The 25,310-nt window shown below is 45.0% G+C and overlaps 1 protein-coding gene and 1 long non-coding RNA gene across 3 annotated transcripts in view; one reads left to right on the forward strand and one right to left on the reverse strand.

The window, feature by feature from the left end:
* URB1 (URB1 ribosome biogenesis homolog) overlaps positions 1-18,708 on the reverse strand; it is a 44,490-nt gene extending 25,782 nt beyond the window's left edge. Inside the window, exons 1-13 of one of the 2 annotated variants that reach the window (XM_068182764.1) lie at positions 18,472-18,708; positions 16,975-17,114; positions 15,616-15,767; positions 13,995-14,127; positions 11,967-12,063; positions 10,742-10,827; positions 9,498-9,623; positions 8,682-8,812; positions 8,196-8,391; positions 7,597-7,734; positions 7,033-7,206; positions 6,281-6,428; positions 3,753-3,875 (exon numbers count right to left, since the gene is read on the reverse strand). In XM_068182764.1, the coding sequence (XP_068038865.1) occupies positions 3,753-3,875; positions 6,281-6,428; positions 7,033-7,206; positions 7,597-7,734; positions 8,196-8,391; positions 8,682-8,812; positions 9,498-9,623; positions 10,742-10,827; positions 11,967-12,063; positions 13,995-14,127; positions 15,616-15,767; positions 16,975-17,114; positions 18,472-18,610 (1,783 nt within the window). In that variant the 5' untranslated portion in view covers positions 18,611-18,708. The remainder of the gene's footprint in view (positions 1-3,752; positions 3,876-6,280; positions 6,429-7,032; positions 7,207-7,596; positions 7,735-8,195; positions 8,392-8,681; positions 8,813-9,497; positions 9,624-10,741; positions 10,828-11,966; positions 12,064-13,994; positions 14,128-15,615; positions 15,768-16,974; positions 17,115-18,471) is intronic. The other variant, XM_068182763.1, reaches the window with a different exon arrangement.
* Positions 18,709-22,014: 3,306 nt separating this feature from the next.
* Positions 22,015-22,443, forward strand: LOC137469737 (uncharacterized). The gene is made up of 2 exons (XR_010996666.1): positions 22,015-22,124; positions 22,322-22,443. It is a non-coding gene; the product is annotated as an uncharacterized lncRNA (long non-coding RNA).
* Positions 22,444-25,310: the final 2,867 nt, after the last annotated feature.

Here is a 25,310-nt window from a genome sequence, read left to right on the forward strand (position 1 = left end):
CTCATGTTTCTCCCTGCATCACTGTTACCACCAGCACAGGCATAACCTCCCTTATTCTGTCACACATCAGGGAGCTCCTGCAGTGCGATCAAACCTGAGCAGCCCACACCTCACCTGCAGGTAAGTTACATGGGGACATCAGCTGTACAAAGCACTGGTGCCTGAGCCTCTCAGAGCCTGTGCAGGATCTTTGTGGCCCACATTAGAGAAACAACAAGACATTTTAAACAGTCACCACCAAGGCAGTCCAAGAGTAAGTTGGACCAAACAATAAAACTCCATCAGCTATTTAAAGAACATACTGCTACAAGGTAGAAACACACGGTGCCTTTGGTGTCCATGTTTCTATCAGGAGGATCAGGAGGAGAAACAGAACTCTCACACTGACACATCTGAGAAAACAAAGTCTCATGATTTTTTTACACCATCATTATCTCTCCTCAAAATCAATACCTGTCATGGTTTGACACTGGCGCGATGCCAGCGCCCCCATGAAAATGCACTTTTCTAAATAATTGCTGTGAGATGTGATCAGGAACAGAGCAGAGCAGGCCCAAGCTTAATAACAAAGGAAAAAAACTTTATTAAACTACTACAAAAAACTACAAACACTAAATCCTGGATGAAGACCTTCCAAAACACCCCTCCTCTTCCCACCTAATTTCCAAACAAACTCAACAGTGAGACACCACCCAGGATCCTGATCAAGTTGCCACCCTTCAGATAATCAGATACTCAATCTTTCAAGGGAGACAGGAGTCTCTCCTGTGCCACAGACCCCCCAGGAAACACAATTGCCACCCTCGTGTTTCCATGTCACACATGGCAACCACCTGGAGAAAATCTGCCATGGTGACACTCTCCTTTCCATGTCACAGTGCTCTCACCACCGTGCATGGACAGACTGCTCATAGGGCTCCTTTAAGGATGCTTTGCCATGGACCAAAAGAGACAACAGTTCAGTTTCTCATCTTGGGACTACAGTCCCCCCCATTTTCCCCTGAGGCTGAGGGTCCAAGAACAGAGGTCTTCTTCTCCTCTTCTTCCTCGAAGACAGAGGGCTTCTCCCCACCTTCTCCAACTCTCCTCTGTTCTCTCTACTCTTCTGCTGGTAATCACTGAAACAAGTCTCTTGGCACACCAACGCACCCCCCTAAGTGCAGCCTCTGTCAGGAGAATTTGGTTCAGTCTATGGCTAACAAGAAAAGTCCAGCCACAAGCCACTCCATCATCTCCTCCCAACTCAAGAATTTCTTCTTCCATCATCTCGGATCCCAGACTGTCTCTGGGACATTCTACTTCAAATCAAGGAGGAGTAGTATTTTACAAAGCCTTCGTTTCTCAGGAAAGGGTTAAAAGCTCAGACTCCCTGGACAGCTGAAATCTCTACCCAGCTGCCGATTCCCAAGGCCAAGGCTGGACACCATCCCCCCACCCCTTCTCCTCCGCGCTGGCAAAGTTACAGGTGCCATCCGGACTCTCAGTCTCTTCCCTCTGGGAGGTGGGGGGAAATGACAAAGGCATCTCCGCTTCTCTCCACCCTTCCGTCCACACGAGCTAGCCCGGTTCCAGTCCTTCTACCCCTCAGCTCACCTCGACCAGGCCTCATGGCTCCCCCTCCCCCACCCAGCCCCATGGCTGGGCAGGGGAGGTCTGCACTGCACCCTGACCGGAACCAAAGAGAGCGAGCTCTTGGGAGTTCCTGCTTTTAACCCCCTGTGTTCTCAGAGGCGTATCCACACCTTCAGTGGTCACTCCAGGTGCCAATATCCAAACCTGACCACTGATTGGTTTGACCCAACTTCCTGAAAAAATCACTTCCATGTCAAACCACGACAATACCCAAGAGCTCACTTCATTACATTTGTTTGAGAATGGCACTTTATTTTCCAGCCTGTTTAACTTTATTATTTCATAATACCCAAGAGACCCACAAAGAGATTTCTGCCTCACGAAAACGTGTCCTGCCTTTTGTCCAGTTTGAAGTAAGCAGACCAGTGCAAGAAATAAAGGGATAAACAGGGTACGTGATGTGGTACGTCACCAAGCCAAAAATCAATTAAACATGCTTTGACAGAGGGAGGAAAAACCTCATGCATGAGACAGTTGATTTTGAGAGGGATTTTCTCTAAAGTTCCTTTTTCTCTTACAGTTAATTAAGGCATTTACATAACTCCCATCCTTACACATCCTAGAAACACAGACAGCTGCTCACAGAGAGCAGTGATGCCCAATCAACCCTTTGCTTTCTCCCTCAGCCTCAGCTGTACGTGGCCGTATCGACTGTACCACAAGCAGTACTGGAGGAGCTTCCCAAATTTGTCAGGCATGATTTGCCCTTAGTGAAGCCATGCTGGTTGTCACCAACCACCTCTGTGTTTTCCACGTGCTTTAGCAGAGTTTCTAGGAGAATCTACTCCGTGACCTGGCCGAGCATGGAAGTGAGACTGACTCGTCTGTAGTTCCTTGGGTCTTCCACTTTCTCCTTTGTAAAAATGAGAGATGAGTATCCCCCTTTTCCAGTCAGTGGGAACTTAACCAGACTGCCACAAATTCTCAAATATGATGAGCAGTGGATTAGCCACTTCCTCTGTCAGTTCCCTCAGGACCTGTGGATGGATCTCATCAGATCCCATGGACTTGAGCATGTTCAGGTTCCTCAGATGGGCTTGAACCTCATCCTCTCTGACAGTGGGCTCAGGGTCTTCACTCTCCCAGGTCCTGGCATTTGCCTTTCCCAACTTGGGAAGCTTGGCTGGAGAACTTGCTATTGAAGGCTGAGCCACAGAAGTCTTTCAGAACCTCAGCCTTCCTCATGTCCAGGGAAGTCAGGTTTCCCATTTCCTTCTGGAGAGGGCTCACATCATCCCTGAGTTTTATTTTGTTGCCAACATACTTATGGAAGCACTTCTTGCTGTCTTTGACATCCCTGGCCAGACTCAGTTCTAACTGAGCCTTAGCTTCTGAACCCTATCCCTAGCTTCCCATACAAATTCCCCATATTACTCCCAGGCCACCTGTCCTCCCTTCTACCTCCTGAAAGCTTCATTTTTTTTCCTGTGATTTTGCTCTTCAGCTCCTAATCCATCTATGGAAGCCTCCTGGCTTTTTTTCCCTATTTCCTCCTCTTCAGAACTCACAGCTTGGAGGAGGTGGTCTTTGGATATCAGCCAGCATTCTAAGGCCTCTCTGCCCTTCAGGGCTCTGTCTCTATTGGACCCTAGCAAGGCCAAATCTGTATTACAAGATTTTTCAGAGGACATTGGCAGACTGAGAGGTGCTGTTCTTCACCCCCACCCCGAACTTTCTGTGAACTAACCTGTTCAAAAAAACTCTTCAAAAAAAATCTCATTGATCGCAGCTAATAAGAGTTTGGAAATAACTTACTGACAGTGGACTGTTGACAGAGGGCCAGAAGAAACCTCTTTAAGAGCGGAAGATAAGCCATCCTCAGAACGCTCATGAAGACCAAACACTTCCAAGAATATGACACACAGAGAGGAAGGCTGGAGTGCAACATAGTGCTGACAGCTATGTCAGCATAGGGTGTGGCAGAGAAGCTATGGAATTTAACAGTGCCAGAGCACTGCAGAAACAGCAATAATAAATGCCAACACAATGGAGAAACTAAAATGGGCTACTTTTGGAAAACAACCCTTTATCTCCACAGAAAAGCAAACATTCCCTTCTGCTGTGGACTTTGTAAACAGCCAGTGAAAACAGTGGAGGAAATACAAATACCCATCACATACCTTTTAGCAGCTTGCTAAAATCAAAGTTGCTCTGTGCTACCAAGTGGGGCACAACCTTCTGATAAAGACATATGACCTGAAGCAGTGCAGCTTTCAGAAGCAGCGTCTCAGCATCATCTAAACCTAAACAAAATGTTTCCATAATTAGTTTCTTCTTATTTCACAGCAAGAGTGCACAGTGTTACATCTCCATTACCCAGCATGAGAATTAATAACTGTATTTCCAGCAGATTTGCCTAGGAAATGACCTGCTATCTTCCCAACAAGAAGAAGAAAAACATTGTGGAATCTCCAGTTTCATTCCCCAGCATTCCTGTATGAATACTTTCAAAACTTAATCTGCTTATTCAGTGCTTAGATTGAGAGTTGCCATTTCTAATTTGACTCAGAAGTGCTCACACACATAAAACACAACCTGAGCATCTGAATACTCACTGTAAGAACCCACCCATCCCACTGCTGTTTAAGGCTGAACATCAGGAAAAAGTGAAGGAAAGGATATGGTCATGCTGCTGATTTCTGGCAACACTACTTTTAGCTAATGCCAGGGAGGTTTGGCTGGGGAAGTGCAGGAGTCAGTGCACTACAGTTTGGTGCAAATTTATTATTTCAGTTAAAAAACTTCTTTCTTCCCTTTCCCCTTTCAAAATAATACTTTCTCAGTGAAAGCTCCTGGCAAGAGGCAGACAGCAAATACCTGTATGAAAGAAACGCCAATAGCACTTAAGGCAACTGTTTACTTCCTAGGAAAAAACATCTCAGGTTTCAGTTGTACCAGGAGGAGCCATAAAAGCTACTTGTTATCCAGTCATTAATGAAAGCAAGCAAAGAACATGAGCCAAAACATTTAACACCTAATTTTTTCCTATTTATTTGGTCTCCCTCACTGAGTCAGGAAGAACTGGATGAAGGCCATGGATAAACTTTGTTTGCCTGAGTCTCAGCTCCCATAAGAAAAGAATTCTCTAGTGACCACAATGCAAATAAAGCTGTAAAAGGTGAGCTGGGAGTAAGTGACACAGCATTACCACCTCAGAATGCTGAGGAACTACAGCTACAATCCTACAGGAATTAGCTGCTTCACTGGTTTCCAAGCCTTGGACTGTCAGGGCCGACAACATTTTGCTGCCCAAAGGGATGCACAGGAAGACATCCACTGAAAAGTCTTTTGCTCCAGGAAGTCTCTCTGTGGAATATGCCCCGTGAAGAGTAAAACTGGTTGCAGATTAATCTCTAGCCCACAAGGAAAACTTCACAGGCCGTTGGCCAAGATAGAGACAATCCTGAAAATCCCCATTCCCTGCAAGGGAACTCTGGAAGGAAGCCCTTTGGGAGGGACACTGGATTTGAGAGAAGAAAACTGAAGCCTTCACTCCATCCCTCTCCCCCTCTTCCAACACTCTTAATTCCACTCCTGTGTTACAGCAATACAAGCATTTGTGTAGCCACAGCAACTAACTGCTAAAAAAAAAAAAAAAAAGACATCCCGGTAAAATAACTTGTACAAACAAAAATCTCTCCAAAAATTATTTTTCAGGCAAATCAGTCTCCCTGCCAATTTTATTTTGTGGCTGTGAAACAGCTACTAGCAAAGAAAGGTCAAGGGCAGGAGGGCTGAGTTCAACAAGAGGAACAGCAGAGCCCTGCACCTGAGGAGGAGCAGCCCATTCACCAGTACATTCTGGGGCCACCCAAGCAGAGAGCAGGTTGCCAGGGAAGGATCTGAAGGCCCTGGTGTCAGGGAGCTGCTTCTTCCCTTGCTCTCAGCACTGGGGAGGCCAAACCAGGAGTGTTGTGTTCAAGTCTGCACTCCCCAGAAAATAGAGACACTGGGGACAGTCCAGCAAAGGCTCACAAAAATGGTGAAGGGACTGGAACATCTCTCCTGTGAGGAATGGCTGGGAGAGCTGGGGCTGTTCAGACTGAAGAGAAAGCTCAGGAGCATCTCATCAATGTGTATGAGTACCTGAGTGAGAGTGCAAAGATGATGATGCCAAGCTCCTCCCAGAAGAACCCAGTGGCAGGAGCAGAGGCACAGGGCAGAAAGTGAAACACAGGAACACTCCGAGCATCAGGAAACACTTTTTGACTTGAGCACCCACACAGGGTGCCCAAAGGGGTTCTGGAGTCTCCATCCTTGGAGATGTTCAAAAGCTGTGTGAATGTGGACCTGGGTAACCAGGTTTAGGCAGAGGTATCAGGAAAGATGATTTACAGAGATCCCTTCCCACCTCAACCATTCTGTGATCCTGGGATAGCCAAGTCAAACTGCTTAACCTTCCAGTAGCAGTGGCAGCCTATATGTTGAACTGTGCTCTCAGGCAATTCTAATGGCCTGAGACACTGAGCAAAGAAAAGGCGAGTAGTAAATACACAACTGAGATATGGATTCTGCTGAAGTTAAGAGTGGGATGAGGGTTTCACAACAAGTTAAAATGTGAAAGCTCTTTTCTTACTAAAATACTTCAGGGAAGTACAGCTTCATTCCCTCAGAGATAAGAAGCTGTAAGTCCACCTGCTTTGCCTACCATGCTGCTCTGCAACTTCTGTCCTGGTCATTGCCTTCACAGTGGAGACATCACCTTCCTTTTTCTCTGCTGGGCTGTCATTGTGTTCTCTCTCTTGCTTCAGCAGGGACTGCCAGACAGCCACTATACTAGTCATGTCTGGTAAAACCTAAAAGCAAAAAGGACAAATTGCAACAGCTCTTCTTTGTAAGACAGAGCTCCTGTGATAAATACACCCCCAAACACCCAACAGGAAGACAGATTTGCTGCTCTTCACAAAGGCTGGAATTGACCTTGTGTGCAATCAGAGAATGACCTGAAATCAAGCACTGTACTTCCACTTCTGCCAAAAGTAAGTACTGGAAAGAACATTTTATTGAAAAGGCTTCCTGTGAAACATTTGTTCGGTTCTTCTTCCTTATGGCATATTTTCAACTCAAGTGCTCTCTTGTCTAGTAACTTCTGAGTAACCTCTGCTGGCTACATTGACTTGAACCAGGAAGAGAACTTGCTTCCTGTTCTTGGAAATCATTTGCAGCACAACAGCCATCAATGCTGCAAATCTGTCTCACCATAGAACTTCATCTGCATTCCCATCAGACATGTCAGGAAGTGTAGGCTCCCACCTCACCATTTAACCCACAGCCTCCCCCAGGGTACCATCTCCTGGCTCCTCAGCTGCAACTACTCCAGGAGAAAGTACAGGGGAGAAGCAGCTGTCTGCTGCCTGCAAAATGCCTCCTGACAGCCCCCAGTTGTCCCTTTCTTTCTACCTTGCTGACAGCTTCTCTGTAGAGCTGCACAAACTCCTGCACTGCTGGCAGTGTGTAGATTTGTGACCTTTGCCAGGTTTCTTCAGACAAACAGTGCTGAATGTTCCTCAGGGCTCTTCTCAGCACCATGGACATCAGCGATAGGATGCTGTGCTTCACCTCTGTGCTGGGCAACTGAAAGAAGGAAATGAATTCATGACATTTCAGTGATTCCTATTATCCTTTGCAAAGAATCCGTACTCTGAATGTGTGTTAAAAATGGTCAATGAATTACTTATTTTTTAGATCTTAGCTAGCAGTAAAGAATCCATAGGTTTTCAGATTCCCAGTCTAAAACACTAGCAGACAGTGGCAGAACTGGTGCTTGTGAAAGGCACCTGGAAACAATATCAGTGATTTTAATTCATTTTCCAGTGCTTCACCAAGCCAGATTTATGCTGAGGCAGACAACATAAAACACAAGTAATTAAGCAACTTAAGAAATTCCTTGAATGATCACACACTAAAATGAAACAGTACGAACTGGGACAGAAAAGTCACTGAAATACTATATAGTGCTCTTACATTTAACCCTTGGTTGAACATTGTTCTATTGCACACTGCAGGGACTGTAGTTACCATCACCATAGAAAGCAATCTGGGAAGAGGAATAAATTCTGAAGTCTTGAAAGAATTGGAGATCTCTGGTTGAGCCTCATAGATCTGAAAGAAAAGAAACAAAAATTTAAGCCCCATTGATACAGTTCCAGAGATTACAGCTTCTTCTGGGGAGCATTTTACAGAAGGATTTTGACTTACTGGAAGTGATAGCAACATTAAATATCAATTTTTATGCAAAAATGCTACAGAGCATCCTCCAGACACCTACTCAACTAAATGGACCCTCTGTATGCAACCAGCATCCCTGCTAAAGGCCATCCCTTTTCAAGAGATTCTAGGTCCCACTTGCCCATTTTAAGCTAAACAAGGAGGCAGCAGAACACTCACAAAGGTCAAAAGGTTTTTCTAGCTGAGCTTTGATGTTGCTGCATCTCAAAAAATATGTCACTGATGTGATGTCTTCCACTGTTTCTTACACCAATTCCTTCTTTACCAGTTTAGTTTAAATGTTTATAGAGCCTCCTGCCCTGAGCATGGCTTTTTACCATCACCCAGACTCTTACCTTTTTGAGTAACTTCATGTTATCCATCCAAGCAGACTTCACTCTAGGAACAAAGGAATACTGGGTCTCCTTGAAGTATCTGTTCAATAAATCTGGGCATACTTTGAGAATATTCACCACAAGATCAGCAACCATTTCATCTTCTGTTGCAGTTTTTAAACCAAGCAGGAAGTGCAGAAGTACCACATTTCCTCCCCTGTTGAAGACAAAAAAAAATTTGAATAAAAAATCCTTATTTTGATACTTTATATAGGATGTGAACTCTGCAGCTTCTCTAACTGTTAATTGAACGCACGATCTCTCATCCTCCTGGCATAATTTCTGAGTTTATATTCAAAGAATTAAGAAATTAATTTACCTCCACATTTTCTGCATGACAAACAGTGAATTAACACCACACATTTCAGGGCAGACACCATAACTAGTGAGGTCTCTTCTGCTTCTAGCAACAAATCCACGTACAATCCCAGCTGCCCGGTGACTTACTTGCCAGAAGTTCCAAGACTCGGATCATAGAACGTTATGCCATGTTTCAGAGAGCAGCAGAGGTCCATTAAGAAACTATGCACAAGTTCTCGTACCATTGCTTTTCCCACCTCCTCAGAACCTTGAGCCACCTACAAGAACCACAAAGGAGTAAAAAAGGCATATGAGATTTGGCATCACAGATATCAATATCAGCTTCACTCTACATTTTATATGGCTCCTCTTAAAGGAATACTAAAGGAAAGTTTGGCTTTTGTTCAGATTAAAAAAAAAAGCTTCAGGACTTGAAGGTCCCTTCCAACCCAAACCATTCTGCGATTCTACAATTCCATTAACGTTCTAAATCCGGAACAACTCAAGATGCCTATGGATGAGAAGACTCTTGACAACTGTGGCTGGGAAATTATGAATCATATGATTTAAAGGGACTGCCAGGATCTGTTAAGAACTTAAAAATTACTCAGAACTGAAATGTATGCTTATGAATGGGGTCGGAGATCTGCACAGCTCCAGGCAGATTTCTACTAGAAACAGATCTCCTCCAAAGGGTGTTTACAGTACATCAGGATGGGAGTGGCAGCATCTGGTAGAGGAATACAAGAGGGCACACACAAAGGTAAAAAATCTGTAGCCAAAACCCAGTGAGAAGCAGCAGAAATTTGGGGGTTCTTTTTAAACAGGCTCAGTAGATTCCTCTTTTTGAGCTCATCAAGCTCAGAGCAAATGGGAGCTGTTTCAAAAGCTGTGGGCTGCAAGAGGAGGGGAAATTAAAGGCAGCACAAGGACTAAGAGTAACAAAGAAATAAATGACCAGACCTTTAAATCCTCAGGGCTGACATCAGTAATCCCATTCCAACGGTACAGCGAAGCGATGTGCAGCAACACTTCTGCAGTGAAAAAACGCACCTTCTGTGTTTTGCTGATATTTTTGTTATGAACCACCTGAAAATGAGAAAAATGCAAATCCCTCTACTGCAAACTGTCACAAAACCACGGCAAAATAGCAACACACCTCATTCTTCTAGTGCACACAGAGCTGGCTCTCCTCACCACGGCAGAAGAAAGGTTCTGCCTGTCCTGTCAACACTCCTCTCACATGCTCCCGCTCCACCCTGACCCTACGCCAACCTCTGCAACCCCTGCACGTGTGGACAGGACAGATGTTCACAGTCAACTGAAGACCACAGATCACATTTAGAGCACCACAGCCACAGAGCAGAACCAGGGGAACCTGGGCGTGGACATAGTAAAGCCTACTACAAACAAAGTTTGAATGAAAGGGAATACACAGTGGAAGAAGTTTCTCAAAAGTTCTTCTGCTGGCATTGTTTTAATTCCCATTTTTCTTGCTAAGCTGGAAGAGTCATACAGTGTGCTGGGGTCCACCAATAATGCAACAGCTCATGATGTATGATTCCCACATAGGAAAAGCTTCATTTGAAAAACAAAACACCAAGGAGGTTTATTTTACATTTAAATGATAGGTTTCTTATTATGCTTCTTTTTTGTGTTATTGCAACAGCAAAATGAAAGAACATTTTTGGCTTTAACTGGTCAGCTGAGAAAAGCTCAAGTCTGAGGCAGGCTCTTATGGCTACACTCTAAATTTAAAACTTTTTTTTTTCTTCAATCTCTCAACTGTTCATGCAACAGCTTATGCAACATTGCTACAGCAGCTCAGAACAGATATTAAAAAGTCATAGATTCTGGAGCTAAAAATATTTTTTAAAGAAATAAAATACAACTCAGGTGCAGCTGCTCTACAAGCAACAAAAGCACCCCATGAAAGAGGCAGGGCCATGCTCAGAAGGTGACAGAGCATGGGAAAGGCAGCCACCAGTAAACCAACTCTCATGCCTTTCAGCAATTCCTGCTTCCCTGTTTTCAATCCTGAAACAGTAATATAGCCAAGCTACCAACCTCCAGCACGTATTATCAGTCACACACACTGCCAGCAGCCCTAAGAACTGAACACTGTGTGAGAAATCACTGCAGAACTGTTTTCAGCAGTGAGGAAAATAGAAAACATGAAACAACACAGTTTCAAGGGTGTATCATACCTTAGTTCTCAGTGTGGAAAGTAGAAGATTGACAGTAGAAACTCTGTCTTCCTTTATTTCAGAGCGAAGGATAGATGGAATGAAATCTAAGAGGACATTTCAAATGCTAAGTCAAAATGTGAAAGCTCTTTTCATACTAAAATACTTCAGGGAATTCATACCCACTCCTCTTCCATGTCACATTATTTATCTTGCTGTTATATTCCAGAATGAACCAAAAGGCAGCAATCAGAGGTCAGAAGGACCATGTGTCTATGACTATGGTTATGAGCAAGTGATGCTGCCAAACCTACTCTCATCTTGACTGGCCAATTTGCCAACTTGCTGATTAACACTGCCTCAGCATCTGTCAATTTTAAATACATTTTGAGCCCTGAAATGCCACACTAAAATTCAAGTAATTTCATTTTCTTCCCATTGAAGCACTTGTTATTGCTTCACTGAGTGATTCTCAAATGTTTGGAGGTTCCATCTTCACCATGTGCATCACCTTTTGGCTCACCTGTGTGTCTCAAAGTTAGACAACTTTAGTTTATAGAGAACTTGGGACTCTTACAGGGGAATGAAAGCCATCTGTACTGACTGGGCCAAAGTGTGCAATCCCCAGCCTGAAAGAACTAAACAACTGCCAGCACCTAAATGAAATCAGCAGCCCTGGGGTAGCAGGAGCAAGAAAAGTAAATAATTACAGTCAGTTCTCAGTCCCCTGCCATAGGAAAAATTATTTGCTGCCAGCTAGTGGCTTAAGCACTTATTTTCAAACAGTATTTCCAGAACCCCTCTGAACTGTCTCATAACTTTACCAAGGGTCACAATTCACAGGGCAGAAAGGCAACTGAAGTACACCCTTTTCAAAACAAAATTAAGGCAAAATATCCATTGTGTCTGCCTTATGAGCAAGGCTGGAGGCCATGAATTTTTTTTGTTTATTGACTCTATGACCTCAAAGTATTATATTAGATTTACCTTTTTTTTAATCTGTGCCACCAAAGACTTTATTTTTGCAAAGTTTTAGCAGCTAGCTTATTGTTCTCAAGTAGAGGAGGCTTATTTAATATACTACCAAGGAAGTTTAAAGCTTTTCAGATAGTAAGATTAAAAATATATATTTTGCTTCTTATTAGTGCTCTGTACCTGATTCACATTTTTAATTAGGTCATATTTATTATCACCTATAAATGGCTGTGCCTTAAAAACAAAAACCCAACAAGCAATTATGAAGTACCTTTTAATTCCAGCACCTGTGCCAAGATTGCATTGTCACCAGCAATGAGAAAGGAGAGAGCAAACTGAATATAGGCCATGCGGACATCTGGTCTCCCCTGGAAACATCAAAATGTAAATTTAAAATGAAAAATGTTGCTAGCACACAGATTGCACCCAACTGCAGAACTGATACTGCAACTGCTGATTATCCCTAGAAGCACCATAAATGGGTAAATGAAACAACTTCTATAAAAATGTTGCATGCAGCCATAGACATACATTAACATGCAATACATCCACAGCATATTCAGCCAAAAACTTCTTATATTAAACAGATAACTTTTACATAAAAAGGAAAATGTTTTCAATTCTCAATATATGAGACCAGGCCACAAATTTAAATAAAAAGGAAACATTAACAGCCGTTTCATGCCAAACCCTGCATCACTGAACTTCCTCACTTGTGCACTGCGTGGTCAGTTCACAAAAATGCCCATAAAAATGGGTGAATATAAAATTACCGACTCAGGCAGAGTGGAAGCAGTGAAAGCTTGACCTGTAACAGCACCATAGGATATGAACAATGAATCACAAAATGGTTTGAAAGGATCTTCAAGTTGGAAGGGAGCTGGAAAGGATCTTCAGGATCACCTCACTCCATGCCCTGCCATGGGCAGAGACATCTTCTACTATCCCAAGCCCTGTTGCTCCAAGCCCTGTCCAACCTGGCCTTGGACACTTCCAGGGAGGGGGCAGTTGCTGCTCTGGGCAACCTGTGCTGGACAGCGCCTCATCACCCTCATGGCCAAGAATCTCCTCCCAATATCCAATGTAAATATACCCTCTTTCAAAGAGTCACCCCTCGTCCTACCACTGCATTCCCTGACAGAGTCCTGCCATCATTTATGATTTTTTTTAAATCTGCTGAGCAAAATTAAGCTACATGTAAAGAAGCCTGAAAGAAGATTCTAAGTAAGCAAAAGATAAGGCAGCAGGGACTCACGAAAGGGTTGAAAGAAGAAATAAAGAGAAACAAACAATGCTTTGCATTAAGCTTTGGGCCTGGTATTTTTGTGTTAAAAACTCACCTCTGATAGCCAGCTGTGACATAATTTCACTTAAAGCTGTACAAGACTAAGACCTTTTGGATGCTAGTTTCCTTGTACCTTACTCATGTATTCAAGCAGCTTGTGGTCAAAAGACTAAACCCAAGCATTTAAAATTAAGTTACTCCTGCAGTGAGGTCAAAATTCATGGAATCTGACAATTTTGGAACCATACAAGGTGGTTCCAGGGAAAAAGGGATGTGTTTGTTTTTTTGCTTTCCACTTGAGTGCTTTACAAAGAAAAAGTCTGAATTTTCATCTCACATGGCACAAACCCAACACAAACGTACAGACTCACTCTGCAAGTAATCTTTAAAATCCAGAAACAATATGTCAACATTGCAAACAATACTGGATTTATTATATATTTGCATTTGGAATGACACAAATATTCTTCTTCTAAAGCACTGGTTTGGGTCAATCCTGATCATTTTTAGCAAACAGGGAGGGAACAAGAGACAGTTTCTTCTTGAAAAAGAGGAGTGACTTTTTCTCTTCACTCACATATTCTTTTGGATTTCCAGCTAGAGATTATTTAGAACTTTTGTTTATGTTGTCAAATAAAATTACTCTGTGTTGGTACTGGGCAATATCCCCTCTCCAATCTCCACTTATTTCAGTGGGACCAAACTGTAAAAAAAAAAGTCTAGTTTTCAGGAGTTTACTATCATTTTCACTCTGCTTTAGACATCAGAAGGGAAGTTCATAGAAATGATACATTTCTATTTCTCCATAGCTTGTTGGAAACACATAAGGCATCTTCATGTGTCCAGTTAGGCACAATCCAGGACTTCAGCCTGACACAGAACAGGAAGGGAGAGTTAAGCTCTTGCAGATGAAAATACAGCAACCATTGGCAACAGCTTTGCTCTGAATAGATAGCTAAAAAAGCTGGTGGAGCCATGGCACAGCATGCCATGGCATGCAGCACCTTAATTTACCTGCTTACATCTTTTTTTCAACAATCCAGGCAGGTACTTGTTATTGAAATCAAAATGACTATATAAGTCCCTTGCTGAATCCGGGCCCTGAGCCACCATCGCTGACAGCAGTGTAAGGCACCCTCGGCTCATCCTAAAAAAACAAAGCAGAGGTAAACCTGCAGGCTATTTCCAGGATGATGGTTATACAAACCACCAAAACAAGAGATTAAAACTTAAAGAGAAAATAGAAGGGGAGTTGAATAATCAAAGTAATTATTTTAGGCAGTAATAACTGCAGCTGGGAAAGAGAGGTGAGGGGAAAAAAGGAGAAGGAAATGCTTTTTTATATTCTTCCCCAAAATTAAGCCATAATGTGAGGCTGGATATTCCCTTTATAAAGTAGTTTAAAAGGGAGAAAGTGCCAAAATTAACAATTTGAAGATAACCTGTTCATGGCAGCGGAGTTGGACTAGACAACCCTTAATTATTCCAAGAACTCCTAAATTCATAGAGGTTTGCCATTTATTTCAACTGGAATACGTCAGGGCCACTACGCAAAGACTGCAGACCTCCATCATCTGAACAGCCACTACCGTGAACAGATTTGTGATCTGTCCATCATGTTTCTGTCATGGACAATCTGCAAAAACCCACATGATTCAAGCAGAGATCCCATCTAGACATAAAAATAATACCTCAGCACATCAAAGAGGTTGCACAAAAAATGCAGAGCATCTCCCATCAGAAATGTGCAGCCTCCTCTGTGCAGGTTTTAGAAGGATTTCTCCAGAACCTGCAGTCTTTAAACACTTAATCAGAAGTGCAGATCTTGCACAGCTTCAAAATTTGTTTCCAGCGTACCTATTTGAGATGCTCTGTCCCGTTAAAATGCCACCTGCAATAAGATCAACTGCACAGTGCAGGAAGCATGAACTGGGAAAGCACAAAAAGCTTTTCCAATTCTGCTCAAAGGCTGAAAGATGAGTCATTGGCCTTGGACAAGCCAATTTCAGACTGGTTTTTTCTCTGGTTTCCTCTTCCTCCCAGGTTTGCACTGAAATGTCTGACATTTGCAACTTCTTTCCTCTATCCACGTAAGCCTGAGAAATTTTTTGGTCTGGACTAGATAACACAATTACTGAACAACGTAAAATTACTTCAGACTTAAGAGACTGAAAAAAAATTACAGAAGAAAAGCCAGTCTGAAAGAGAAAAATCCATTATAAACATGGAAATCTGACTCCAAAAAATACAGGGAAATAAAGCACTCAAGAGCAGCTCTTTTTGCCATCACAGGAAGACTGCCCAGCCCTGTTCCACACAATACATTTCACCCTACAAATCAAGCAGCATTAAAATAACAGGACTCAAGGTACCACCCATGTTAGCTCTCACTAGGACAGGCCCAACTGATGAATACTACAGCTTCAGGAAAGTATCCTACAGCACTGGATTGTTTGATGTATCAGTCTCCACTTGGCAAAGACCTCCACTGGCAATTATTTTATGACAAGTGGAAAAGGATTATTAAATAAAGGTGGAATATTAGCAGTAAGTCAAGATGAATTTTGCATCATCTAGTACAGTCCCTCCAGATCAACTGACAGAGCTTCTCCACCAGAGCACAAAGAAGACTTACCTGTGATTTTCAGAATACAAAGCAGCATAGACCAGTTTCATATAGGAATGAATCAACTTTTTGACAATGTTCATTCCCACAACAGAAAAATGTGAGAGGTCGCTGGCTGTCCTCAGTAAAATGGCTTCTAGAGCTTGAAAGATTAACAGCATCTGCAGGATAAAAAAGTATGTTAATATCTGACAATATCAGGTAAGACTTGAAATTATTAGCTGAACAAACAGTAATAACCACCACTGATAAAAAGAGTAACCCCATTCCAAGAGGAAAGCTTCCACATATGAAAGTGACATTGACTTCTGGATTCTCTCCCAGATTAATTCTTCCTCTTTGAAAAGATCACTTCTGAGACCACGTAGTTTCAAGGAATCAATGCTTCAAGAGACAATTGCTCCTAAGTGGACGACAAAAAAATGAAATGTGCTGGAGAAAAACATTGGGGCTGTTCAAATCTTGAAATTAATTCCTTCCAGATGAATCCAGAATCCATACAGCACTGGGTCTGTACCCATTAGAAACATCAGCCCCTGTTAGCAACGGGATATTGAGGAAAAGCTGTCACTGAACATGATAGAGACAAAAATGATACTGAAAGGCAAAGAACAGTAAGTGATGGCCAAAAAGCCACACAATACAATACTACAATGTGAGCAGTAACATTGTACATTGTAAGCGTTGTAAGCAAGGCTAAGCAATGCTGCACCAGCATTCACAGTGAAAAGTTATTGAACTCTTTGTTCGTTCATCATATTCTGATGAGGATAAATTGTGTCCAGCTGAAATAAGAAAAATGAAGTCAACTTTACAAGTGGCTTCCTAGAAGTACTGATGTACCAGGCAGATATCTAAAAACACATACTTTCACTAGGCTACTTTTGTTTTCTTAACTGCTTCTGTTGATCCCCTTATTTCCTAAAAGGCCTTTTGATAATGTTTAAAGAAACGTAACAGCTTGATTTGGACAGAGCTATTGGTTGTGTGTGTCATTAAATGCAGGAACATCTATGAACAAAAAGGAGCACCTCCCACTTGGTAAGTGCTTCTGCCACTGCTACTTCCAGAAAAAAAAAAAAAAAACTAGAGTTATTTACACCACAAAGCACTATTTATTCAAAAAACCACAGAATATCCTGAGCTGGAAGGGGCCTACAAGGATCATCCAATCCAACTCCTGGCGCTGCACGTATACCCGAACAATCCCACCCTGTGCCTGATAGCATTATCCAGACGCTCCAGGAGTTCTGGCAGCCTTGGTGGCTGTGACAATTCCCTGGCAACCTTTTTTGGTTCTTCTCCAGGGTGGGATTGTTGGGATTGTAGCCGCCAGTCCCTGAATGACAACCCCTATATCCAACTTACTTCACTTTCAGGCTTCCTTTCTCCATCAAGAAGCTTGAATATCTCAGCACACTCCATGGAAATTTTCACGTATCCTTCCACGACATCGTACACTTGGGGCGATGGCAGCGTCTTGGCGACGGACACGAAGGTCTCCAGCCCTGTAAAGCCACAGCGTCACCCGGGGCACCAGCGCCACGTGTGGGGCCCGCTGTGGGCCGCCCGCGGGCGGGACCCTGAGGGGCCGTGCCGTGCCCATGTGCGGCATCCCCGCCGGGGCGGCAGCATCCGTGCCACCCCCGCGATGTCCCCCGGGCGAGCCGCCTCGGCCCGGGGCAGCCCGAGACCCCGGGCAGTCCCCTCAGCCTGGGGCAGCCCCTCAGCCCGGGCCGGCCCCTCAGCCCGGAGCAGCCCCTCAGCCCGGAGCAGCCCCTCAGCCCGGAGCAGCCCCTCAGCCCGCGGCAGCCCCTCAACCCGGAGCAGCCCCTCAACCCGGAGCAGCCCCTCAACCCGGAGCAGCCCCTCAACCCGGGCCGGCCCCTCAGCCCGGAGCAGCCCCTCAACCCGGAGCAGCCCCTCAACCCGGAGCAGCCCCTCAACCCGGGCCGGCCCCTCAGCCCGGAGCAGCCCCTCAACCCGGGCCGGTCCCTCAGCCCGGAGCAGCCCCTCAGCCCGGAGCAGCCCCTCAGCCCGGGCCGGCCCCTCAGCCCGGGCCGGCCCCACAGCCCGGAGCAGCCCCTCAACCCGGAGCAGCCCCTCAACCCGGAGCAGCCCCTCAACCCGGAGCAGCCCCTCAGCCCGGGCCGGCCCCTCAGCCCGGAGCAGCCCCTCAGCCCGGAGCAGCCCCTCAGCCCGGAGCAGCCCCTCAGCCCGGGCCGGCCCCTCAGCCCGGAGCAGCCCCTCAACCCGGAGCAGCCCCTCAACCCGGGCCGGCCCCTCAACCCGGAGCAGCCCCTCAGCCCGAAGCAGCCCCTCAGCCCGAAGCAGCCCCTCAGCCCGGGGCAGCCCCTCAACCCGGGCCGGCCCCTCAGCCCGGGCCGGCCCCACAGCCCGGAGCAGCCCCTCAGCCCGGGGCAGCCCCTCAGCCCGGAGCAGCCCCTCAGCCCGGGCCGGCCCCTCAGCCCGGGGCAGCCCCTCAACCCGGAGCAGCCCCTCAGCCCGGGCCGCCGCCTCAGCCCGGGCCAGCCCCGAGACCCCGGGCAGTCCCCGAGACCCGGAGCAGCCCCTCAGCCCGGGCCGGCCCCTCAGCCCGGGGCAGCCCCTCAACCCGGAGCAGCCCCTCAGCCCGGGCCGGCCCCTCAGCCCGGGCCGGTCCCTCAACCCGGAGCAGCCCCTCAGCCCGGGCCGCCGCCTCAGCCCGGGCCAGCCCCGAGACCCCGGGCCAGCCCCGAGACCCCGGGCAGTCCCCGAGACCCCGGGCAGTCCCCGAGACCCGGAGCAGCCCCTCAGCCCGGGCCGGCCCCTCAGCCCGGGCCGCCGCCTCAGGGCGCGCCTCTCCCGCCCTGCAGAGCCCCTCACCCTTGGCGGCGGCCGCGGGGTCCCGCAGCAGCGCCTTGAAGCGGGCGCCATTGAACTCCTCGTCCCGCGGGCCACAGGCGCGCTTGGCCGCAGGCTCCCCGCTCCGCTCCCCAGCCTCTCCGCTCCGCTTGCCGGCCATGCCCGATCCGAGCCCGGCCCAGGCCCGCCCCGGAACCGCCGCCGCTCCCGCAGGAAGGGGCGGGCGGAGCGGGAGTCGCCCGGGGCCGTGGAGGCCAGGGGCCGTGGGGTACCGCTGCGGCCCGGGCCCGGCCCAGGCCCAGCGGGAGGGCTTTCCCAGCGACCAGTGCCGAGGTTGGCAACAAGAGTTAAAAATAGTTATCGTGGAATGGTTTGGGAGGGCCCGCAACGGTCATCTCGTTCCACCATCCATTCCCGCCCCCTGCCATGGGCAGGGACACCTTCCACTAGGCCAGGTTGCTTCACGCCCTGTCCAGCCTGGCCTTGGACACTTCCAGGGACCCAGGGGCAGCCACAGCTTCTCTGGGCAACCTGTGCCAGGGCCTGCGCACCCTCACAGCCGAGAATTCCTTCCCAATATCCCATCTGCAGCAGCGCCTCATCCGTCGCTGCTTGCAAGGCCCAGTAGGTTTCTGTCATCCCAGTTTCTTCGGACTGCAGCCCCCTGCGATCCTTAACCAACGCGGCTTAAACTTCGGAGTGGAAGGGGAAAGCACGGAGTGCTGGGAAGCAGGGAGAGGAGAGAACTTCTTCAGATACTCCTCTGTTTCCAGGAAAGGGAGAGGCTTCGGGTGACCTAACTGTGGCTTTCCAGTACCTGAAGGGGCCCGCGGGAAAGATAGAGAGGGACTGTTTATAAGGGAAGGAGCCACAGAAAAGGGGGAACGGCTTCCCACTGCCAGAGGGCCGGCTTAGATTAATTAAAATCTAAACTCCTCCCTTGCTTTCAGCAAGAGTTATTCCAGGACAAGCACAGGGATAAGGAGGAATGGAAAAAGCCTTGTTCCAATAAACTGTTTCATATGGAATGACAACAGTTGAAACAGTAGTGGATGATAGAGATTATTTCAGTAAGAAAAAAATCAAAATAAAGATCTATCCAAATCCAAACCGGATTTTTTTTTTATATATGTGCAAGCAATAAAGGTAACATTAGTATCTTCCTGGGCTTTTTCAAACTGGTTTTTGTTGTTGTTGTTGTTGTTGTTGTTGGTTGGTTGGTTGGATTTGTTTTTTAGCAAAATACTGTAAAAAAAAAAAAAAATTGATCCAGAAGAGGGCAACATTCACAGCCATTCTTAGCCTTAGGATGAACAAATGCTTTCACATTGACAGAAGAAGCTGCGATATTTTGAGAACAGAGGGTAGAACAAAATAAAAGAAGGTGAAGTTAGAAAATGGTAAAAGGAGTACATAAGATTGGGGGAGGAAGGAAATGTGAAAATATTAATTGCTAGACACTAGGTACAAGGGCTTTTTTCAAGTAATTTATGAGAACAAAGCTAAAAGCATCTTACTGCTGCTAGTGACATCATGCTCCAAGTTCTACTAATTCCGATTTCTAGGAATACTTAAATTTAACTCACTACATTCCAGCTATTTTTCTGCTTGTTTAGATGGCAGTTCCATTTGGAATTCACCTCAGTACAGCAAATTCTATGCAAGGGCACAGACTTTTCAGTTCTTCCATAAAACATTTTTGGTGGTTCTTCTGGATGATGGGAATCCTTTGTTTCAGCCTTGCAGTTTTCTTGAAACTTAAATTTATGCAGGTATCCAAATACATTTGCAATTCCAGAAACTGATAGGCACATAATATGGAAAATAACATTCTCAAGAGGGAGTTGTGTTGTTATTGAGGGGATGAAAAGGAAGGCTAGAGCTAGTAGAACTAGGAAAAAAGATTTGATTTTACACAGCTTTTAAAAGGCTCAAAGTACCCATACTGAGATCTTCAAGGTAAAAGTCCTAGTTATCAGACTTACAAGCCTGATAGTTACCATCACACCATATTTCATAGTTCTAGTATTTTAAAAACTACTGCAGAAGGCTACTGAAAATTGTTTTTATTTCAACTTGAAGTTCTATTACTCTCTCCCCTCACTGCCTGTGTAGCTGTTAGAGGCTTCCAGGAGGCTGGGGAAGCAGACTGCTGCTTTCACGTCCAGCCACGTCACTTCCATGTTCTGCTGGAGTGCACTTTGAAGCCCGTGTCCTTTTCTTTCTCTGTTATATCTGACAGCTTTCCTCTCCTAAGTGTTTTTTGGCAAGCAGCTTTTATGGAGGGCCAGTCGAAGACCTCAGGCTCAGACAAAATTCATCTGCTCTGTTGTGCTTATACGTGCAACAGATGGGAGCAGCGAAAGAGTCAAGTAGTTACTTCGGAGCCACCCGGTTTTCAGTAAATCAAAATATTCTTCTGTGATTCTTGCCAGATGAACACATCATCATATCCATGTTACACACTGCCCCTCTGGCATTTTCAAGTCTGAAAAACAATTCCTGGTCCCTTGCATGAACCTCAGCTCTCCACCTTGTTCAAGGAACAGTTCTAGATGCAAGACTAATAGAGCCAAGCGGTCCTTTCCTGCCTCAGCTGCGACCTCTGAAGCCTTTACTGCTCTGAACACTATGTAAACAGACAAGCCCCAGCCCTGCAGTCCTGCTTTCTTGCCTTTGCCTCCCAAACCTGAACCTTTTTCTTCGCTGTGGGATCCTCACTCATGCAGTCCTGAAGACAAAAATCTGATTTAGCAGATGAGGCTATTTCAAATGCAAAGCTTCACCAAGGTTTCTCTTCTGATTTCAGCCTTAAACACTCCTGTCCTTCTCAGCCAGCCCCTATCTCCAGCCTTCAGCACAGATACTTGCTGTCCTATAGGTAATACTTGCCACCCCTCAGGATTAAGTCTCTTGATACGCATTTACATCACTCCCTAACCATGTCCTCATGACCCTTCCCAAACTCAGCCTGATCTCCAGGCCTGCAGCCTCTCCCTACAGATGAGGGACTGTCTCTGAGGACTGCTGACAGACCTGTGCATGAGCCCAGCTTTATAGCCCATGCTAATCCCAGCCCAAACCTGTCCTGTAAACCCACTGGTGTCTGGGTACTGTAGCCCCAGTTAAAGTAACCCCTGTGGTGGTTTCACTTCAAGGTCATCTGTGAGTTGTGATCCCCTACCCTATACTAGTATGAAATGCATTCATTTCTTAAAAGATTTTTTCATGTATAAATTAACCATAGAAAGCATTCAGAGGGAATGGATTTAATCCAAAATCCCATCTCTAAAACTGGAGTTCTCAATGTTTGGTCTTAGTTTACACAATTATTCCACAGAAAAGTTTCCTTCAGTTTTTCCCAAAATTTAAAGTGTGATACAGAGCTCTTTGTCAAATCTTCCTGCTTTCCAGCCTTTGACACTTTGAGGCATGGGATCACAGAAGGAGAGAGGGTGGATGCTGCCAAGAGATGCAGTATCAGGACCACCTCCTCAGCACAGCCTCCTGAGAATTCCCAACACAGTCACTTCTTTGTCATCACATGTCCATCCCATAGTCCCATGATCCTTGCTCTGATCAGCCCAGTGCTAGGACATACACTTGGAGACACAGTCATTGCAGTGCTTGAATTCCAGAAACTTGGCATCAAGGAGGTCCAGGTGATGTGCAAGGTCAGTGTATGGACCCAGGAGATGAGTGGGCTGGCAAGGCTGAAGTCAAACCGCAACTTTTTTTACTCTGGATGCTGTAAAACAAAATCGCCGCTCTGCCTCTTCTCCCTCTTCCCCCAGTCCCATAGTTATTTCAGCTGGAGTGCAAGGAGTGCATTTTAGGCCTGACTAATGGCAATTTATCTTCCTCCCACGAGGAATATTAGAGCCTGTCGATAGGGAAGGATCTGCCGACGAGGCATTATGAGCATCAGGGCTTTGAGTCAGAGCGTGGTGTGAGTCTGGAACTGGGCTGAGTGCCCAGGTGCTGAAGATGGGTGGAAAGATCAGAAAAGAAGGGAAGAGGACAGAAGAGTGGAGAGGTCAATGAGTAGGCTGTGAAGAGCCAGAGGAGGCATATGCTGGAAGCACCTCTGAGTATCTACTGCAATGCTCGGGGTATCTTCTGTGTACTGAAATCCTTCTCACCTTCTACACATGGAATAATCTTCAAGCACCATCCAGTCTGAGTTAGTTAGGCATAGTCACTGAGACACAGAACTTACCAGGGAGCCCTTACAGTCCTGATAGGAAAAGCAGGCACTTACAAGCACTGTAATATTATTTTCAAATTTTGTAATTTGCTTCTAATTTCACAGTGCTCAGGTTGAATTAGCCTGAGGTCAGGATCTCAAAACTATTAACTCTCACTGAGTAGGTATTGATATGGGCTACTCTTTTCTGAAACAGTACCAGTTTCCTATGCCTTTACATACCTAACTTGAGAGACCCTGAATCCTGATTTTTTCAAGGCTCTTGGAAAAGCCACAGTTTTTTCAGTGTTTTGACATTGATTCTGTGGCTTTAAAAAGCTTCAGTCTTGAATTTCAAGTACATAATCATTAGTCATTTCGGAAAATCTTAGCTTAAATACTTATTAAAGGGGAACAGTGAAAACAACCCATCAAAGGCAGGCTCATAAAACCATAATGAAGCACTTTCACAAAGAGGTTGATTTCCAAGACCACGGTCCACCCAGCAGCTGTGTCCTAATGTCCTTCCTAAACTGAGAGGCAAGACACCTAGTCTTTCCCAGTGTGTCTTTGAAGCATCATGTCAGGAAGTGACCAGGGACAACTTGGGTGCTTTAAGAGGGCAAGAACAACAAAACCAGGACCTTTTCCTTGGTGCATTTGTTCTGCCTCCACCTTAGGTCATGTTTTCTCTTGTTTCCAGCAGTAAGCTATGTAAGATGGGACATGCCTCTTAGTTCATGTCTATACAAGTGCCAGGTGCACTGCTAGAAAAAATAATCTGTGTAGAGGAGAAGTGCCAGCGAGACTGGCAGCGTTCAGGAGGGTGAGGAGTGGGGACTTTCTGCTGTGCCTGGTGAGGAAATGGACTGAGGTTTCATTCCAAATGAAATGTGAGGAGATTGGCTTTACAAACTTCATGGGTCACATCTTCTGTCTTGTGAAGTGGTCAGGGTCTCTGTGGTGTTATGATTAGTTTGGCCAAGGAGCAGATCATGAGCACAAAGCTCAAAACTTGTTTAGCTGAGTTTGCTCTCTCTGAAACGAGTCAAAAAATAGCAGAAAACAGCAAATATTTCCCCTCCTTCTAAACCTGCTGTGCGGAGTACTGCACTCAGTATTCATTCAAATTTCTATTTACACACACAAGAGTGTTTCCTAACTCTGGCTCACTGAATTGGTCCTCTCAAGTTCAAATTACAGTACACTTGAAGATCTTGTTAGATCTTCATACCCATAGTACCTTGTGAGAACTTACAGCATCCAAAACACATTTAGAACTAGAAAAAAATGTGGAACAAGCTTCTCTACAACTATTTTCAGCTTGTATCCATAGAAATAGAGGCTGGATTGGGAAAAATGCACTCTGTTATTTTAAATAATCACCATACAATCATTACTGTAAAGTATGTGCTTTGTTTTAAGTGGTCTGACACTCATTTCCATAGGAACAGAGAGAGGATAGCAACCCAGTTGTTTGAACTGTTCTGTAGATTCTGTCCGTGTCAGAATGCAGGAATATAAAACTTTTAAAAATGTGGAAAAACTTGGGGTTTTGTTCTTAATTGTTTTGTTTTGTGTTAATCCTCAAAAGTCAAAAAGAACATTAGGGAACTTCTTGGAAACTTTATTCTGGGAGAATAAAATGAAAATGACAAATATCAGCTCTTAAAAAAATATATGGGACAAAGCAGGAAGAAAAAGCAGTAGGGGGTATAGTGCTGGGAAGTGTACACACAGACGTGTGTGTGTGTGTGTGTGTGTGTGTGTGTGTGTGGGAAAAAGTATTTCTGAGATATTTTTCTGACAATTTTTGTTATTCTACAATAGATCTAGTGATTTTTTTCACTAATAGAAAATTTTAGGCCATCTAACTCAACCATCTATTTTCTTTCACATTGTTTTTTTCACATTCACTTTATTTTATTTCACATTGTTTACTTCTTAACTGACACACTAGTTTTATTGGCATTTCCATACACTAAACTTGATATGAGTCTTGAATTGGCAGTTGGAGTGAAGTTCAGGGAAAAATTAATAATATGGAAAAAAAAGAAGTTAAGTGCTCAGATTTTGGCTTTGCTTTTGCAAAGCTTCCATGTAACAACACAAATCCTGCATTTTTGGCACTGTGAAATCATTTATTTTCTCCCCAAGTCAAAAAGAGAGAAACTGTCTGAAACAGATGTGATATCTCTCCTGGATTCTAACTTCTGGACTTTCGCGTGATTTTTTTCTTTGGGAAAAAAAAGGAATCTAATTCCTGTTGTTTGTGAGGAAAGGACAAGGCTGAGATTCTGTAATTCTACATGCTAAACATGTCTGGATTACTTATATTGTCTTCCAGCAACTGAGTATTGCCAGCTTCTAGGAGCTGCTTCCAAGGCTGTAGCAAAGAGACGCATTCTGCACATCACATCATGGTAAACACTTTCTCCCTTCCTGCCTTTGTGTTTTACACTGCTGTCTCCAGGTTTACTATTTAAGCACTACCCATCACAGGGAATAGCAGAGATTTGGAAGACAACTTTTTATATTTTAGATTACTTGGTTTTAGGTTAATTTTGAATAGCAAAGTAGCCCTCATTCAGAGGGAAAAGACAAAAACCCCACTATATAGATATAGATGATATAGATATAGATATAGATAGAGATAGATATATAAATGCCATTC

Source organism: Anomalospiza imberbis, chromosome 2 (genome assembly GCF_031753505.1).
Source record: "Anomalospiza imberbis isolate Cuckoo-Finch-1a 21T00152 chromosome 2, ASM3175350v1, whole genome shotgun sequence".
NCBI classification, from domain to species: Eukaryota; Metazoa; Chordata; class Aves; order Passeriformes; family Viduidae; genus Anomalospiza; species Anomalospiza imberbis.